At 32.7% G+C, this 18,336-nt stretch overlaps 1 protein-coding gene across 1 annotated transcript; it reads right to left on the minus strand.

Annotated features, from left to right (window-relative positions):
- Positions 1–11,349: 11,349 nt before the first annotated feature.
- LOC149533536 (protein NRT1/ PTR FAMILY 2.9-like) lies at positions 11,350–15,416 on the minus strand. The gene is made up of 4 exons (XM_089805070.1): positions 15,075–15,416; positions 14,575–14,792; positions 13,925–14,490; positions 11,350–12,552 (listed from the first exon to the last, which is right to left on the minus strand). Exons 1-4 carry the CDS (start codon positions 15,316–15,318, stop codon positions 11,658–11,660), a joined length of 1,923 nt encoding a protein of 640 aa, XP_089661196.1. The 5' UTR covers positions 15,319–15,416; the 3' UTR covers positions 11,350–11,657.
- Positions 15,417–18,336: the final 2,920 nt, after the last annotated feature.

The following is an 18,336-nucleotide window of genomic DNA, read 5'->3' on the forward strand; positions in this document are numbered from 1 at the left end:
ATGAGAAACCATGAATAATCTAGTATCAAATAGGAAAGAAATGAGAACACAACATGATGTATCATACATGCCTCAAGGAAAAAATAAAATAGCTAAGAGTGAGACATCGTCCACCCATCTAAGCTCCTCCTTAGCCATCAACTGAACATAAATGAATTACATAAATGTATAAGTGTGCAGTTGTTAAAATTATCCTAATATAAATATTTATCTTAAACCAACTATAATGTAACAAAAAAATTATACACTTACTGACATAGAAGGATTTCATGGCTCTAAGTGCCCCTCTTCCTCTCTTACATTAGGGTCTTTAGTCTTTGTAGCTATATGTATTTTATCCACATCCCCAAATAAAAATTGATGATTAGAATCTCCTAGGGGACCCAAACATAATTTTTTCACATAATTCAACTATGGGGAACACAAACATGTGATCTTACCCCCAATGAACTTGCACCAACATCAAAATGGGGTGGTATTATTGACCTAATATGGGAAATCAATAGGCTTCTCAATTTATGGATGGCTCTAATAGTATGCAAGGTAGTTTTTGAAATGATATTAGGATGGTGCATTGGAGGAGGGGGAAGACATTAGTAGGAATGACATAAGTGTTAGGTTTCTTGTGTTGGTCAAATGGTCTATTCTTGAGAGCTCCTCCTATGCCCATGTTGGACCTCATCCTCCAATAGTTCACTTTGAGCCCCTTAAAAAATTTAGCATACAACTTTTTAAGAAGAAAAAATGGCACCTCTAAATTGATGTGTGGTGATTTTTCCAAAACCATCTATTGGAAATAGAAATGAGTAATTAAGAGGGGAGGGGTGAATTAGTTACTACAAAAAAAACCCAAGTCCCTTTTAAGATGTCAACATAATATAAAACCAAATCCTAATGTAACTCAATTAACACTAAATATATTATTGTCACTTGGTTAGCACTGGATATATTATTGTCAATCAATTAGCACTTAGAGAATTAGATCTTGAGATATTAATGTAATTAGCCTTTATTAACTTAGTTGCAGAAAAATAAGGGAAATAACATGAACACAAGAGACATGAAGATTTAATGTGGAAACCTAATTTGGGAAAATCACCAATTGCAACTAGTTACTATATTTCACTCTTCTGAAGCCCTATTAGGAGCCAACCTTATTAAAGGTTAAAAAACACAATGTTAGGTGTGACCCTATTATAGGATATAATTCACCCTATTAGGAGTGGCCTTGTTAGAGGTCTTTAGACACTTCAATTTAGAAATGCCACCTTGTTAGAGGATTTGTTGAATAGTTATTAGGTTAACTTTGTAAGGTGATCTGATTCACTGCTATAAATATAAGAGAGCATCAATGACTTGACCTAATTGTTGATGCAACTAACCTTGTTGATTCATATCTTAGTTCTAGATTGATTACTTGATCCTCCTTGATTAGAATGTTCTTTGAAGCTCAGTCAACTTGAATACTATGCCCTTTATAAATATCCTTCAACTTTACTTCCTTAATTCATCTTCTTCAATTCCACATTTCAATCATCAACTTGACCTTTCATATATGTGATTCACCTTGTCAAGTCGACTTGAATATTTTTTTAATCAAACAATTTTCATCCCTTAAGTTGGCCTGTATTAACCAATAAATTTATTAGACTAAAATGTTGATTGTCAGCTAATACAGAATTGAGTACTCAGTCAACACAGAGAATCCCTTCATTAACCAACCCAACTTAGTTAGAATAGGAGTTCTAATCTTAACCAATCCAACTTGGTCAATAGTGACTTCATGTTCACTTTCCTTTGATAACTAACTAAACTCAGTCAATATAGACTTTGATTCATTAACTAGCTGAGCTTGATCAATATTATCTTTGAACTTGGTTAAAACTGAATTCTTAGAATATACAAGAAACTTCCTTCGATGTCGAGTGAGCTTGGCTATCACTGACTACTCTATAAAGGCTTGACATTTTGTGTAACATCAAAGACAACATACAATTGAATAATTGTTTTCAACACCATCCGTCAGCAATCCTAAAGGTTTGCATGCATTGCCTCATTTGTGCACCATTTAATTAACAATTTGGGGTTTTTGGGATCCACTTTTTAACCATCTTTTGATCTCACAAATAGGTCATGTATTTATTCATTAGTTATGTTAATGGCTCTGACCTCATCATAAACCCAACCCATCATCAAATTGGGCATGCATCTCATCATGCCCATGAAGAGTAGCATTATGTTGCTTTAAAAGTGTCTAAAAATATTGTCCACAATGGTGTTTAACATGGATAGCATGGGGATCAAATATAGGTATATTATTATATGTATTTTTAAACCCCTTTTTTAGGTAAGTTTTTTGTGTATAAAATCTTCAATTCAAGGAGGGTTTTGAGGGGATCATTTGGCCCATCCCTTACAATTGCAAGTGTCTTGCAACAATGCAGTGTAATGAAGGAGACCTTGCACACTATGATAAAAGTGATAGTCAAATTCATGAGGAAAGATTATTTTTGTTATCCAGCTTGCCCAATAGAGGTGAACTACAAAGAATGAAAGAAAAAATGTGTTGAAAATGATGACAACACATGGTTCTATTCTAAATGCCAAAAGAAAATTATAGAGTGCAAGTATAGGTACCTCTTGCAAGTAAATATCCAAGATCATATGAGTGATATTTGGTGTGTTTCCTTTGATGAAGTAGCAAAATTTCTATTACACATGCCTGCCACAGAACTCTACATGTTACAATATCATTAAAGATCACTTTTTCAACAAGTTTAGATTTGACATATCAATTACACATGAAATCTACAACTCTAAAGCAAGATTTAAAACTACAATCTTGAAGGCTACAAAATTAGACTTCAAGAGTGAAAGTGAATATTTTCTTGCTCAAATTTTAGTTGTCGGTGCTTCAAATTAATGTGTATTATGAACCACTTATCTCCATATAGTCACATCTCTTGAAAGAAATCTAAAATAAAGTACACTTGTACTATGTTTTTTAGTAGTCTTATTTTAGAGAACAATGCAATCCAAATTTAACTTAGTATAACTTGGTTTACAAATTTTGGCAGTTTTAAAGAATAATCTTGTAAAGTGTTGTTTCTTTTTTCCTAATTATGTTCCATTTCAAAATGGTTATGTCTTTCTCATCACTATCACTTGGTTCCAATTATTTTATGTTTCAAAAACTATCACAAGAATATTACCCAAATGTTTCCCAACTAAATCTATTTCTATTTTTCATTAATAGTCACTATTGCTACACATTAAAAGGATTACATTCAATTCATTATTTTTTTCTATAGGGAAATACATATATTTGATGGTGCTTGGAAATGTCTCCCTAATCTTTAAAGTCCATATCCATCCTACATTTAAACTCTATAACATTTCATATCTCATTGCCATTATCATCATTTGAACTTGTTCAATTAGCAAAATTCATCTACCACATAATTGAATTTTGATTTCTAAATTAGTAACTTCATTTCAAGTTTCACAAAATAGAGAAAGATGTACATATAATATTAGTGTTATTTTTTCTATCTGTTTTCTCTTTTTTATCAATTTTCAATTCTATAAATCCATATGTTTCAATATGTATTTTAATTTAATTGGAAGATACTACTTTTCATTAAATTGGAGAAATAAAAGTTGTTTTGGTATCTCTTACACTCACCAAGTTATAATTTCTAGATTATCATTACTTGTTTACTATATTTAAAATTTCCATGGTTTAATTTTTTATTTATTTTTACATTTATTTGACCAAATAAAGATTAATTAATACTAACCATATCTTCAATAATACAACCGACTCTTATAGATTCTAAAAGAGAAAAATTGAAAACAAGAGAGAAAAATTAAAAAATATTACCATTGACACTAAGAAGAAATTTCAGCAAGAAGTAGCCTTCAATGAATACAAGAAAGTCAGCTAGAAACAAAGAAATACAACTTCAATTTTCACAATCTATACCACCAACAAATAATAAAAGAGACTTCACACAGTGTCAATCCACTACCATTGGACATTATTCTGCCTCTACAATAAACTAAGACAACATAAATGAACTCAAAAGACAAAAACAAAATGAAATAATACCATTTGGATTGCATATAAGAAACAATGAAAATATCATCAACTCAACACAACCAACAATATCTATTATTCAAGAACCTCCAAATTTCACAACAATATTTTATAGATCAATGTAATAATTTTGACAATGCATTGATGCATTATCAAAAGTGATGACGTGCACGTAAAGAAAGGTATATAGGAACTTCTATTTTAAAAAAATTCATAACACTATGTGCTCTAGATTCTTCTCAAAAAAAGAATTACATCAATTCTCTACAATAAATAACATGGACCTTGGAAAATAACCAAATGTCCTCAAAAACCCTACCAACGTAGAAGAAGTGCTAATTGCTAGAGTGGCCCCAATGTTACAAGTCACACATGTAAGAGGAAGATAATATAAATATAATGGTCATACAATAAGTTTCCCCCAAGATATTTCAAGCATTGCACACCTTCTACGAAGAAGAGTATAAGACCTAGAACTTGTTATAATAGGAAGGACTAATCAACAAGGAAACAATTATAATTTCTATTTCAATAAAAACAATGTTCTAAATGTACTACATAAAAAAATAAGAAATGACTCATACTACAAAAATATCAAAATTGATCATGATGCCCTCAAATTGTTGCCAAAAACAACCACTGATATATTAGACATGATCCACAACTTACCTATCCAATCTCAAGATACAAAACCAAAAAATGAGAATGAAACAACCCTTGCCAATGACATTCAACTACAACATACAACATCATTCATTCAAAAATTACCTAATGGATAACATGAGTTACATACCATTAAGAAACTATTAGGTTTCACAAAAAATGAACCCCAAATTGTACCATGGCTAGAAATATATAACTCATCAATAAATGAATATAATATTGAAGGCATGTTAACCATAGCTTTCCCCACACTATTCCCAATAGGATGTGTCCTACCACTTCAACCTACAAGTAAACAAGTTCAGATGCACGAATATGCTTTGCACTTATTGAGGTATTTTGACAACATGTTTAGAAAATATGTAAGATTTCTCTATTACATTTACAATTTAATTATGAGACATTGTAGCTAACAAATAGCTATTGTATTCCTTAAATCCAACATTAACAAAAAATTTCCAAAAAAAAAAATGAAACTCTTCACCAAGATCTACAAAATGTACTTGAAAATAAATTGGCCAATCAACTTAGGTGATTTGGAACTTCATTAAGAGGAACAATAGCTTTTTAGAAAAAAAAATTTGATTGGACTGGACAAGAATGATAGACTAACTAGGCACACCTACTATTTTCTTCACATTGAGTTCAATAGACACAAAGTAAATACCCTATAGTACAAGAGCCAAGAAAACATTTGATAGATAACATTGTTCAAAAAAGGCTTGTGCCTTTGGTGAAATGGAGGAGCTTCTTTCTTGTAGTGCCTACAACCAAGGTCCAAGTCTCCACAAGGTTTCTCTCTACTATGGTTCTTAATTGAGAGTTGCTAACTTTGACCCTTGGTGAAATAGTGGGGCTTCCTTCCTGTAGTGCTTACAACCAAGGGTTAAAGAATTTATTTTTTAAATTAATTATTTTTAGCAAATGCAAGATTCTTCAACACTACAAAAAAATCTCAAAAAGAGGCACTAAAAGAATAAAACAAAAGAGTATAATTTCTTAACTAACAAATACATTACATCTTTTGAATGGGAAGTGATGGAAGTGGGTGAACTCAGTGGTGTTAGGGTTTCAATAGGAAGTTATGGAAGCCAAGGAGAGGATGGTGAAGATGATGATGTTGGGGAATGCTTGCATCTTCCTTTTGGGGCCATGGGATGTTCTAGGTAGATTGGTTTTGGGCATATCTACATTAAGAGCTTGGATTGTGGCTATGTTGGGCAGATTTGTACTATGTAGATATGTGATGGATTTCTAGAGTTGGGTTGTTCTAGGAAAAGCTATGTTGGGGTTTGAAGCACAACTATGGTTTTTTGTAGGTAGATTCTAGTGAAGATGAAGACCCAGATGGATCTTGTTGGTGTCTTCACTATTCAATAGGTGGTATATGAAGCAAGAGTTTGAGGGTTGTTTTCCATGTTGTCTTTGCTTGATCTAGATGCATTTGTGATCTCTACTATAGCATATTGGAATTTTTTTGTTCTTTTATCTTTCCTTTCACAAGATCTATTGGTGGTCTCTGGTTCTGCTAATTGGTGCATATTGGCCCTATTGTCTCTTCTCTCTCTAGAGCTTTCTATGTGGGGGTTATCCCTACCCAAAACTCTACTGTGTGGAAACTTTGGTGGTTTACCAAAGGACTTTAGGCACCTTCCTTGTATGGAGTTGTGTTTCAGAATGAATAGGTTCTCTACCTTAAATAGATGGGTCAGATCTCTCCTCCCCTATAAAACCCTTTGTCTTTGTTGGAGGTGTCCTCTGGTCTTCTCCTTCACTTTCCCACATCCTATTGAGTTAGATAACCTTATTGAGGTGGGGAAAAAGATTATGGAGGTAGTTGTTTGCTAGGGGAAAATGATGGTGAATGGGTTCAACAAGTACTCTCCTTCTATTGTTGGCAAGTATCCTTTTCATTTTGCAAGAGATTGGGATGGTTAGAGCATGGTTTAACATTATACTTCACATGGTGAAGAAGGTATGACTTCATAGATAAATTATTTGGTGTGGAGATGGGTGTTACTTCTCTTGATGGTGGCTTGGGTCTTCTTCTTTGCTTCTAGATTCAAATCTCCTATTGAGGTGGAGATCATATTTAGGAAATGGGAACTAGAGGATACTCTCATCAAAATGTTGTGTACTTGTGTTGCTTTTAGTAGCTTGGTTAGCAGAAGAAGGGAGAGAAACTCTAACCTCTAGGAGTTGGTCTTCCTTCTCCTTGATCCTCTCATTTCCATTATGATGTGGGAGTTTTTAAGAGGCTAGAAGACTTTTGACTACATTTTCTAAAGCTAGATGTTGAGCTTTGCCTAGACCCATGGTTGGAAGATGTTTTGTGTTTGCCAAGGCTAGAGGTATAGTCTTGTTTGGTCTTATATTTTTGTTTAGGATTTTGACAAGTGTGAATAGCCTAAGTTTATCTCTTTTTTGTGTTGATGATGTTTAGTTTTTCTTATACCTTTGATAGAGTGATTGTAGGAAATTTTAAAGGGAACACTCTAATCCTTCGTTGTTGTTTTTGGTTTAAATCTGAAGCTATTGTGGGGGTGTGTCCCAAGATTTTTAGTGATAACGCTAACCATGGTTGGTGGGTCAAACACTTGAAGACCTTTTTCTTTGATAGAGGAAGATATGATCTTATGGCATCTTTCATTGCTAGGCATTGGTAATGTTTTGTTACTAGTATCTAGAGGTCTAATTGTACTCTAGGTTAGCACCACTAATTGCTAATTTTCTTAATAAACAAAAAAACATATTTCAAAAACCTATATATTACATCACTTAACATTCACCAAAGATGCACAATCTTTCATGAGGAAGTTATAGAAAAACTTCTACAAACAACAGATTATTGGTATAGGTATGAGTGGCAACATTGAAGACCCACTCATATTCGTGGCTTTATATGGCTTCCAAACACACCTAATATGGACACATTAAATTAGAATAACAAACTGGATATAAACAAGGAAAAAATCTCTTTGAAAACTATGTCCTAGCATGGTATCCATGTGCTCTAGCAAAAGGACAAAATAGATCACATCACATGCCAAATGGTGATCATTCCATACTAAACACTCAACAAATCTGATCATTAGATCCTCGCTATGATTATGGAATTGTACAAAGACATACCAAATGCATGGATCAAGCATGGTTATGAAAAAAAAAGTAACACAACACAATGTCATTACAAAGCTCCATGGAAAGAGAAACCAACATCTACATTAGCATGTGATAATGACAAAACCATTACTTACAATGCAACAAGAAATATCAATGATCGTCTAAACATCCACAACCCACAAATGCTTATAATTTGGCGAGCTAATGTTGATTGCCAACCAATCACATCAAGAAAAAAAGTTTTCAACTATATCTAAAAATATGTTTCAAAAGCTTAGAAAAAATTAGAGACCTACAATAACATATTACAAAACATAGAAAATACAACCCAAATAAATAATGATGCTTTATTAACATATAAAAAGTTCTTGATGAGAATCATTGTGGATTGTGATATTAGAGCACAAGAGACATGTCATATGCTCTAAAAATTGCCACTCATAATTAGTAGATGTTCATTCATTTCATTGAATGTGAGCAAAAATGTCCTTCATCGATTCAACAATGTAGATAATCAAGAAGAAATGGGTAACACTTATATCCAATCATCATAGAATGCCCCATAGAAATAGACTCATTATCACTCATTCAAACAGCCCAAATGTACACATTCTCTAAAAATTGAAAGAATAATCAATAGAAAAAAGAGGAAAACCAATGCAATTGTCAATGTCTACCCCCTCTTCAAGACTATTCTAGATGAAATTGATGATAACTTTGAAACATTTTGTTGGAGTGAATTGTTGCTTTACAAAAACTTCCACCACGTTCCTATAGACATTGGCATTATAACATAAAAAATAGTGTCGAATTGGAAAATGCTACATTCCAACAATTACTCTCCTTGGCATGTAAAGAGAATAAAAAACAAACCAACAATACAACAAAATGATGACATTGATGCTAACAATCTTGAAATTGACCGAGAAACAAATGTATATGAATGGGAGCCACTGTCCCAAATGGGTACCTCCAAAAAATTTACAATCAACAAGCTTGAACTTCTAGGAAAACAAGATATTGATATTAATTGCTAATGGAATACAAAGAACATTTTCCATGAACTAAATGAATCAGCAACATAATTCATTCCTACAAGAATATTACAAGCAAATGGCAACTTTTTCCATTCAACATATATGCAAACAAACTACCAACTAGGCCCCAAACAATAATTAGCTTTAGATATCATCACAAAACATTATACAAACTCACTCCCAAGTAAACCACTATGAATGTTTATCTAAGGAACAACATGAACTAGAAAATCACACCTTATTTAGTGCATTATAAAAACCATAAACATTAGAAAGAACAATGACAAGAAACCATTGCTTGCACTAGAACCTACAAGAGTTATAGCTCATAACATACAAGTCTTGACAATCCACACATGCCTTTGAATTCCAATTAAAGAAGTGCATCGCGTACAAGGCCAATCATTAACAACCATTCAAGAAGAATTGAAACATATTAAACACACTCTTATAGATTAAATGAGCTTATTAGGAACAAAGCTTCTCATCCAAATTAATAGTCGCTTGTATGAGGCATTCGACATGACAAACAAGAACCTTTTTGTGGGATTTCTATCATCCTCATTGGTGACTTAGGCCAGCTACCACCAATTCTCAATAAACCAATATATACTTCAAATTCTACAACAATCATGTTGTGGAAAACATTAACTACTACAATTACATTAGATACAATCTTTTGTCAACAAGGACAAAGTCAGTCACAAAAATAATTTTGAAAAATCCTACAAAATATTAGAAATGCACAACCCCTGCAAGATGATTGGGATGCACTCATGACTCGCACAAACATCTCATTAAGTGCCAAACAAATAGAAGATTTTGAGAAAGCCACACATCTATTTGCAACCAATGATTTTGTGAAACTACATAAAAAAATGCTAAAACTGTTGAACCTCCCAATAGCACTCAATTTTGCTAGAGTTATTGCACAAAGATCTAATGACCACAATGAAGATGAACAAATTCAGCAAGAGCTCCTACTATGCATCGACCAACGCATTATGTTAACGACAAACCTATGGATACAAGTTGGACTTGTAAATGGATCACTAGAAGAAATAATAACAATAATCTATGATACAAATTCAAAACCTCTAGATCTACAAAAATATGTTGTTAATTTTAAAAATTACATTTGGCCACCCTGGGATATACAAAACTCAATGAATGTACCCATTACTCTAATTATATGGGAAAATCATATACAACTACCATTAGCTATGGCTTGGGCCATTACAATACAAAAATCCCAAGGACTTACACTACAAAAGGCTACAATAGACATTGGAAAAAGAGAAAGACAAGGATTGACATTTATAACAATATCGAGAGTGAAATCAATTGATGGCCTTCAAATTCAACCACCATTCTCATTTGAAAGATACTATAAAATGCAAATAATTCATACACAACTGCCATGGAGATGGAAGAAGCACACCTATAGCTATTGTCACCACTTCAATGAGCCACATTGGAGACACCATGCAAAGATTAACTGACAAAGGTAACAACTTAATCGTATGTTCATTATTTTAAATATTCCTCAAAAGGAAAAAACTACACAAAAATTTTGAACACATTAAATTTCCAATAGTTTCCAAGCATTACTTACTTTAAAATGCAGGTAGACAAAATTGCACATTTCAAACACAACATGTTAGGATTACAATTGTCATTCTATAAAATCCACCAATCCCCATAGATAGTAAATATATCCACTACTGGTTTTCTTCTTTCAATAAAATCTTTTGAAAGAAATTTTTAATATACCAGAAATTTAAGTTTCGTTTGTTTAAATGTAGATTTCAATAGCAACAATTTAATGTCACATTGCATTAAAAACATGAGGCTAACATAATAGGATTCTAATATTTGTTTGTAGATCATAGTATACTACTTCAAGTGTCCACTATAGACTTACTTAAAGGATCAGATGACTGTGTTATTTGATAACTTTACTATTTACTTACAAATTTCATGGCTCTCTAAAAATATACTTGTACAGATCCACAATTAAGTTATATATTAAGTTCAATGGAAGGATTTTTCAGTTTCACAATTCATGGATCTCAATGAAACTTTGACATGAAACAAAATACAAACTTTTCTCTTACATTTGCTCCATCCTATTTAAAGGATATAATGTCTCAATGTCAAATTTACCATTTACTAAGCTTTTCACAAATGTTTTTCTTCAAATTGTTGCAGCATATTTTAAGCATTTCCTAACTCACTATGAAGTTTTCATAATATATATGTTCCTCTTTAATTCTTATGTTCATCTCTTCACTGGAGTTTAATTTAAGATTTCTACAATCAAAATTTTCAAGCACAACTGTAAATGGCATTAATCTTATTAAGACAATACTTCCAAATTGCATGGATATCTAAAATTGTGCTTTCAAATATCTACAAATTACTCAATTAACAAATTCAATAAAGGGATTATATTGTTTCAGAGTTCATGGATTTGTGGTAGCTTATTACAATGCTATAATATTGTAACTTATGGCATTAAACTCCTATCGGCAACTGCTAGTTTAATGTCATCTGATAGCTATAATATAAAACATGTCAAATATTTGAAAATAGATACGCTCTAAATAAATAAATAGCAACCTAATTCTCCTCTAAATACATGCTATATCAATACAATTAAACACATCTCAAGTTTAACACCTAAAACTAGCAAGCAACATACCAGTCATTGCCCGGGACTGGCGTACACTCAATCACACTGATGATAATTTCTCGTGGTTTTCTATTGTGTTCTCAGAGATGGTTTCAGTTTGATTCGGGACAACGGTTTTATAAATATACCAGCGAGCGCAGGTGAGGAAGTAAAGCAAATTGACAGAAGAAAGTCCTGCGATCAACCAATAAAAGTAATCCAGTCTGCCCTTATTCAGATTCTGACCAAGCCAACCCTGTCCATTCGATCCGCCAGTATTATGATGAACAATGCCGACTAGAAAGCTGCTCACGTAATTACCGATCCCCAAGCTGAGGAAAAAAAGCGCACCCGCCACACTCCTCATGTTTTCAGGAAACTGACTATACAGAAACTCGATGAGTCCGATTATGCTGAATGCCTCTGCTAAACCGGCCACAGAATACTGCGGAACCAGAAAGAAGGCCGACATGGGAACCACAGCGGTCGGTCTCTCTATGAGACCGTGGCTCAATGCAACGTGCCGCCTCTTGCTCTCAAACACCGCCGACAAAGCCATGAATGTAATGCACAGCACGTATCCCACGCCTATTCTCTGCAAAAGGCTTATCCCCTTTCCGCCCTTGCTCACTCGCCTTGTGAATGGCACCATCACTCTGTCGTAGAATGGTACAAATAAAGTGAGCGTCAGCATTGTGAAGATTCCGAATGAACCGGCGGGTATTTTGAAGTGTTTTCCCATGTGCCTGTCCATTGTTAGGGCTTGTAATACAGAGAATGTATTCAGCTGAGCTATGCAGACGTGGATGTTTATGCCAGATAGCCAAATGGGTACTATTCTTATCACTGACTTTAGCTCTTCTACTTGCTGAAGGCTACACAGTCTCCATGGATTTATCGCTGATCCGTCTGATTTTAAGTCTTGTTCGGTTTTTAGCGCTGCCTTGTTCAAAAACCTGAATGGCGTTACAGATCAGTTCAAGTACACAACGATTAATCAGTAGGTTTGTTTAAAATCATTTAACTTTTTTTAAAGATTTTAATTATATCTTGGACTAGACATTATTCTATTTTCGAATTGGGAAACGTGGATATCAGATCAGACATTATTTCAATGGATTGTGGAAATCTGATAATGTTTGACAGATACTATTTGTATTCAATTCGCCAGAGCTTTTGAATTAACGATTTTTGTTGATTCCTCCGTCAATGATGGTCATGTTTTTTTAATATATTTTGACTTTGTAGTTTGTATTTTCTATATAAATCAAAGTTCTTTCACAGACTTGTTTAGTTGATAGATGTTTTATCACTTCTTTTAGTTGATAGATGTTTTATCACTTCTTTTAGTTGAGTGATATTTTAATAATCATAAAGATTCTATCGAGAATGGTTTACAGCATATAATGTTTGTATTTATTTACAATTTTAAGGAGAAATTTTTTTTATAGACAAGATAATCGTTTTAGGGTGGAAGAGTAAAATATTATATCGGAAAAGGAAGTTAGTGATAAGTGTTCATTTCTTATAAAGTCCTTTCATGGTGCAAGTAAAAAATATTATAGTAGGAAACTGTCAAATATTTTGAATAGTGGAGGATTTTTTTGAACTCTTTCTGATTTCTATAGAAATAGATTTGCTTTTATATTATAAGATGATTTGATTTTGTACAATTATAATATAAATTTAAATTAAGTTCAATTATTTCATTACAAGTGTTATTATTACTTTGATTTTTAAAATGTACTAATTTAAAATAATAATTAAATAAATACAAACAAGAATTAAATCAAAATATCTAAATTTGTGCAATTATTATTAAATTAGAATTTTTAATTTAATGTTATAGTATTAAAGTTATGATAATTATGGTTATAAGGATCAAAGTGAGGTAATCATAAGAGTTGTGGTTGGAACTAGAAGAAAAAATTTAAAAATATTTTCGAATCATTAAATATGAATAGTTGATATAATTGGTTTAACTTAAGAAAATAAATTGAATATTATGATTATTCTTCAAATTATTTCTTTTTCTAACAGATCTTTTGTTTATTGAAAAAGTTGAAAGATCTTTAAAGAATCTCTAAGAAGTGATGTCTTGTCCTAGCTCAACACTCTAATACTATGTAAAAAGTTTTACATGTGAATGACACTCTATTTACTAATTATAGGTTGGTAATTCTAGATATAACAAGAAAAAAGAATTGTAAGACAAAATATAATGCAATTATACTAATTTTTAGCATTCTTGCCTGCTTGAAACTATAATATTATCATTGGACACACTTATTCATAAATAAATAAAATATTGAGCAAAGAGCTGCTTACATGAATTGCTGGGTTAGAACCATCCTTGACTTGAGGCTTCCTTTCATGGGAGGGTCGTAGAAATCCTCAGCTCGAGCTTGCTCTGAAGGTAACCGTAGATGTCGTTTCTTAAATGCACAAACTATTACTTGTGCAAAGCTTGTCATGGAACTCCCTTCGGGTCTCACAAGAATATAAATCCTTTTACCGAGGAAGAAGCAGGTCACCGAAAGGAACATGAGAGCAGATGGAATGCCCATTCCCCAACTCCAGCTCACACTATCCTGAATATACACAATAAGTGTGAGCGCTATCATTATTGCAATGGTGAAGGAAAAGTAGTACCAGTTGAAGAAGCTCTGGATGCTTCTCTTCCCCTTTTCGCTTGTGTAGTCGAACTGATCTGCTCCGAAGGCGATGGAGCATGGCCTTATCCCACCTGCACCCACGGCCATCATTGCAAAGGAAGAATAAAGGAGGGCCTTTTGACCTAACGACGCACCCACACAAGGCCCATTTCCACTATTATTACATGGAGGTGGTCTCAAGCTAGGAAATATGGCGGTCATGTTAAGAAGAATCATTCCCTGTAAAAACACGTCATAAAAGATTGTAAGCCTGTTTGGGACTTAAAACTTTGGCAAAATACTAGAGAGAATGCGGTGACTTACAGTTAGAGAAGCTATGCAACCCAGGGCAATGGTCCAGTAACGACCGATGTAAGAATCAGAGAGGAAGGCGCCTAACAATGGGGTCATGTTGGTGGTGCCTGACCATACATTAACAACAAACGAAGCCTCCACGTTCGGCATGTTGAATTTTGAGGTTAAGTACACCACAATATTTGACAGAAGACCTATGGTCGCCGATTTTTCACACGCCTCGTTTCCTGCACCCGCACAAAAATGAAAATAAGTAAATAAGGAATCTTGACCAGGTAGAAAAGAAAAAGATTCGTGATAGATAAAGGGCAAGAAGAAGAAGAAGAAATAAGGTCATTCTAGCGTGACAACATCCTAGGACTAGAAAGATCTCAGATCGCTACGTTACCACATGATTCGCGCTGAACCCTTATGATATTGGAGTATATATTTTGGGTTTCCAAAGAATTAAATGGGTTTCCAAAGAAAGGAGATATCATAAAATTCTTCCAAAAGAATGATCATTTTACCAATGATATAAGGCATGGTTTTCCATCCTCCTCGCTGTTGGACCCCTTTTTCTTCCTCCTTTTTGTGGATCGACTCTGCCAGTTTTGAGCCATCAAGCTGGTGACTCAAACCATGAAAGACAACTGCTCCATTCTCACTTATTCTGTCATGGTTATTATCTCTTGATTTCATTTCTGCCGGGGAAGCCATCTCCAGTAGCAGGTGTTGGTGATCATGTGAAGCCATGACTGTGAGTGTGGGCATCCAATATGAGAATAATATATAAGATATGTTTCAACGCAAGGTCTGTATAGGAATTGAGTGATCTGGTTGATAACGTGGAAGGGTGAAAGAGATGGAAACGCTCTAAATAATTAATAGACAATATCGAGGTTGAATATAGTGCATCTTATGGTGACCACCCAGTTAGTTGTGCACCTACCATTCCAAATTATATCATGTGCTCACCGATTTCCTAATATTATGGTGGAGCTAATTTTGATTTTCATTATATTTCAAGATTATTTTGCATTTATAAATGAACATTATAATCAAAAGAATCTTTATATTTGAAAATTATTATGTTGTTTTCTAAATTCTTTAAAATATTGCTTACAATAGTTGATGATTAAATATACTTTAAAGAAATTAAAAATCTAAAATAATTTATGTATGAAATATAATCATAACCTATGAAAATTCTCATTTAGTTAAAGTAGAATTAATAAAAATATTTGCAAACTAATCTACTTGTAATATATTCAAATAGTCATTTAAGTTGAGGTGTTTCTAAATGAGGTTTATAAACCTAAACACTCCTTAAAAAGTCAATTCATGAAATCCCAATTAATAGTTCTTCAAAAGCCCATTCATGAAACAATGCAATGTAAAGAAAAGAACTTGTCCCAACATAGGATTTTTATGGTAAGAATTCTAAGCTAAATTAAAAAATTGAAACATGGAGAAACATAGAACTGTTACGATTTTCTTGTTCCCTTGCCTAAGGTTCAAATCTTGTGATTCAAAGGCAATGGGGATTGCATTTTCTTAAATAGTGAATTAGAGTGTGAAAATTCACCTGAACAGTGGTAAAAGTGAAGCTAAAGTATTTGTGCAAATTTAGTAACAACATTATATCAATCTTCATCCAAAAAACTAAAACTAAAACATTAAATTTATTAGCCATCTTCTTAATTGAAAAAATACATCAAGATCTTCATCCCTCATCTATATAATATTACAAACTACAATTTCTATTCCCCACTCTTTTTAAGTTTCTAAATACAATCTACGATACTTTTTCTTAAATGAAAAACATCATCAAAACGAACTTAATTTTACCTTTCTATAATGAATTAATCCTAGATTGACAAATTTTATTCTCAATTTCGGACCTTGTAAATCTATTAAAAGCTTTAATCCTAAATGCAAATAGTCCATCGTCTATATTTTTTATCCAAATAAACTATCTGAAGTTTAATCTCTACTTTTAATAGTACCCTAAAATAAATAGAGAGCTATATTTATAATGAATTACACATTTGATCATTCAAGTACAATGAAATGCTTGCAAATAGAAATAATCATTCAAATTTTAAACATGGGTACACATGAAGTTTCTTAAGTTGTGGAGATCATTACTAATCTATGATGAAAGAATCTGATCAAAAGCCTCATGACAGCAAAAGGAACATCAATCAAAGCTAAGAAGATAACCAAAAATGCCTTCTTTACATGAAAAACCATATAATTCAAGCCATTAAGGATCTTAATGTTCACTATATCATGTTTTGCAACTTTTAAAATAGATCTATAGACATTTTTATTTCGTTATGACAAACACAATATCTTATAAATAATATATATTAGAAGCTAATAGTTATTTGAATATTTGTTGGAGTATTTTGTCGGGCTATTTCCATTTTTGAGCAAATGAACTTCTAGTTTGCTAATTTTTTTCTTTTTCCTTCTAGTATTATTGTACAATAAAAAAAGAAGTCAATAATTGTTATTATTACTACTATTATTATTTTCTAGTGTCTCTTCAACATCTTAATGTTTATCGTCTACAAATAGATAACATTAGGGGTCATTGAGGTCCTAAATAACTTTAGATTTTTTATATTAATTTTGCTACAAAGATTTCTACCAAGCACACGATCCAAAATAAAGAAGACATAGGGAGAGAGAGGACCATCTTGAGGCAATCCCATGAAAATTGATAATTATCCCTTTAGGGACCCATTAATGAGAATGAGAACTTAGGAGTTTTTAAAAGGTATTTAATAAGATCCAAATGTTCCCGTGGAAGCCCACTTTACAAAGAACAACATAAAGGAACTCCCAATTGATCATTTCATAATCCTTTGAAATGTCTAACTTTAGAACTATACTCTCTATATTGATTATTCCCATAGAGCAGGGAACCTTAAGAATAGTAAGAATGGAATCCACAATTTTCCTACCTAGAACAAAAGCTTTCTAATGAGGATGAATCAATCTACTCAAGAAGCACTTATTTTGATTAACCACCAACTTACAATAAGATTGTAAATTACATTACAAAGACCAATAGGTTTGAATTTAGAAATTTTATTTTATGTAACTCCCTTAGGAGTTAAAAAAAAGAATTATTGCTCAACTCTATGAGGATGACACCAAAGAAAAAAACCTCATTAGCCACCCCAAAATACATTTACGCACGACATCCTATAATTTTGGAAAGAACAATGAGGGAAACATATCTAACCCAAGAGATTTTCAAGGACTGATAGAAAGGGTAGAAAATTACACTTCCTCTAGAGAAACATGTATTTTCATCACTTTAATATGTTGTGGAGAGATACAAGTCAGGACACATTCTTTCAAAGAATCCCTCAGTACATCCCTATTTGGATCTTGAATAAGGGGAGGATTAAGATGAGAATAGTAAGACCTAGTTGATTCTTTTTCCTCTTCATCTTGGGTAGATAAGAAAAACTAGATATCATTGACAAGTTCTCTAGTTTAATTCCTCTTTTTTATGTTTCAAAGTAGATTGATTCAAGAATTTTTTGTTTCTATCTCAATATTTAGTCCACAGATTCAAGACCTAAGTTTCAAAAATGTCTCTAATCATACCAATGTTGTGTGCAATGAATTTGTTATGGCTAAGTAGAAGAAAAGTTCTTTTCCTAGCAAGAAGTTTTCTATAACAACAAAATTGGAGATTGTTCACACATATCTGAGTGGTCCCACAAACACAAGAGGGTTCTACAATGTAAGGTACTTAATAATTATTAC

This window comes from Cupressus sempervirens, chromosome 10, assembly GCF_028749045.1.
Source record: "Cupressus sempervirens isolate cs-2001-9-10 chromosome 10, ASM2874904v1, whole genome shotgun sequence".
Classification (NCBI taxonomy): domain Eukaryota; kingdom Viridiplantae; phylum Streptophyta; class Pinopsida; order Cupressales; family Cupressaceae; genus Cupressus; species Cupressus sempervirens.

What these genes read in the sequence shown, in the direction of transcription:
- LOC149533536 (XM_089805070.1), bottom strand. Translation starts at nt 15,318, where the DNA reads ATGCCCACACTCACAGTCATGGCTTCACATGATCACCAACACCTGCTA. An exon ending in AACCATGCCTTATATCATTG is followed by an intron (nt 14,793 to 15,074) that starts GTAAAATGATCA and finishes GTGCGGGTGCAG; the next exon opens with GAAACGAGGCGTGTGAAAAA. An exon ending in GTTGCATAGCTTCTCTAACT is followed by an intron (nt 14,491 to 14,574) that starts GTAAGTCACCGC and finishes GTGTTTTTACAG; the next exon opens with GGAATGATTCTTCTTAACAT.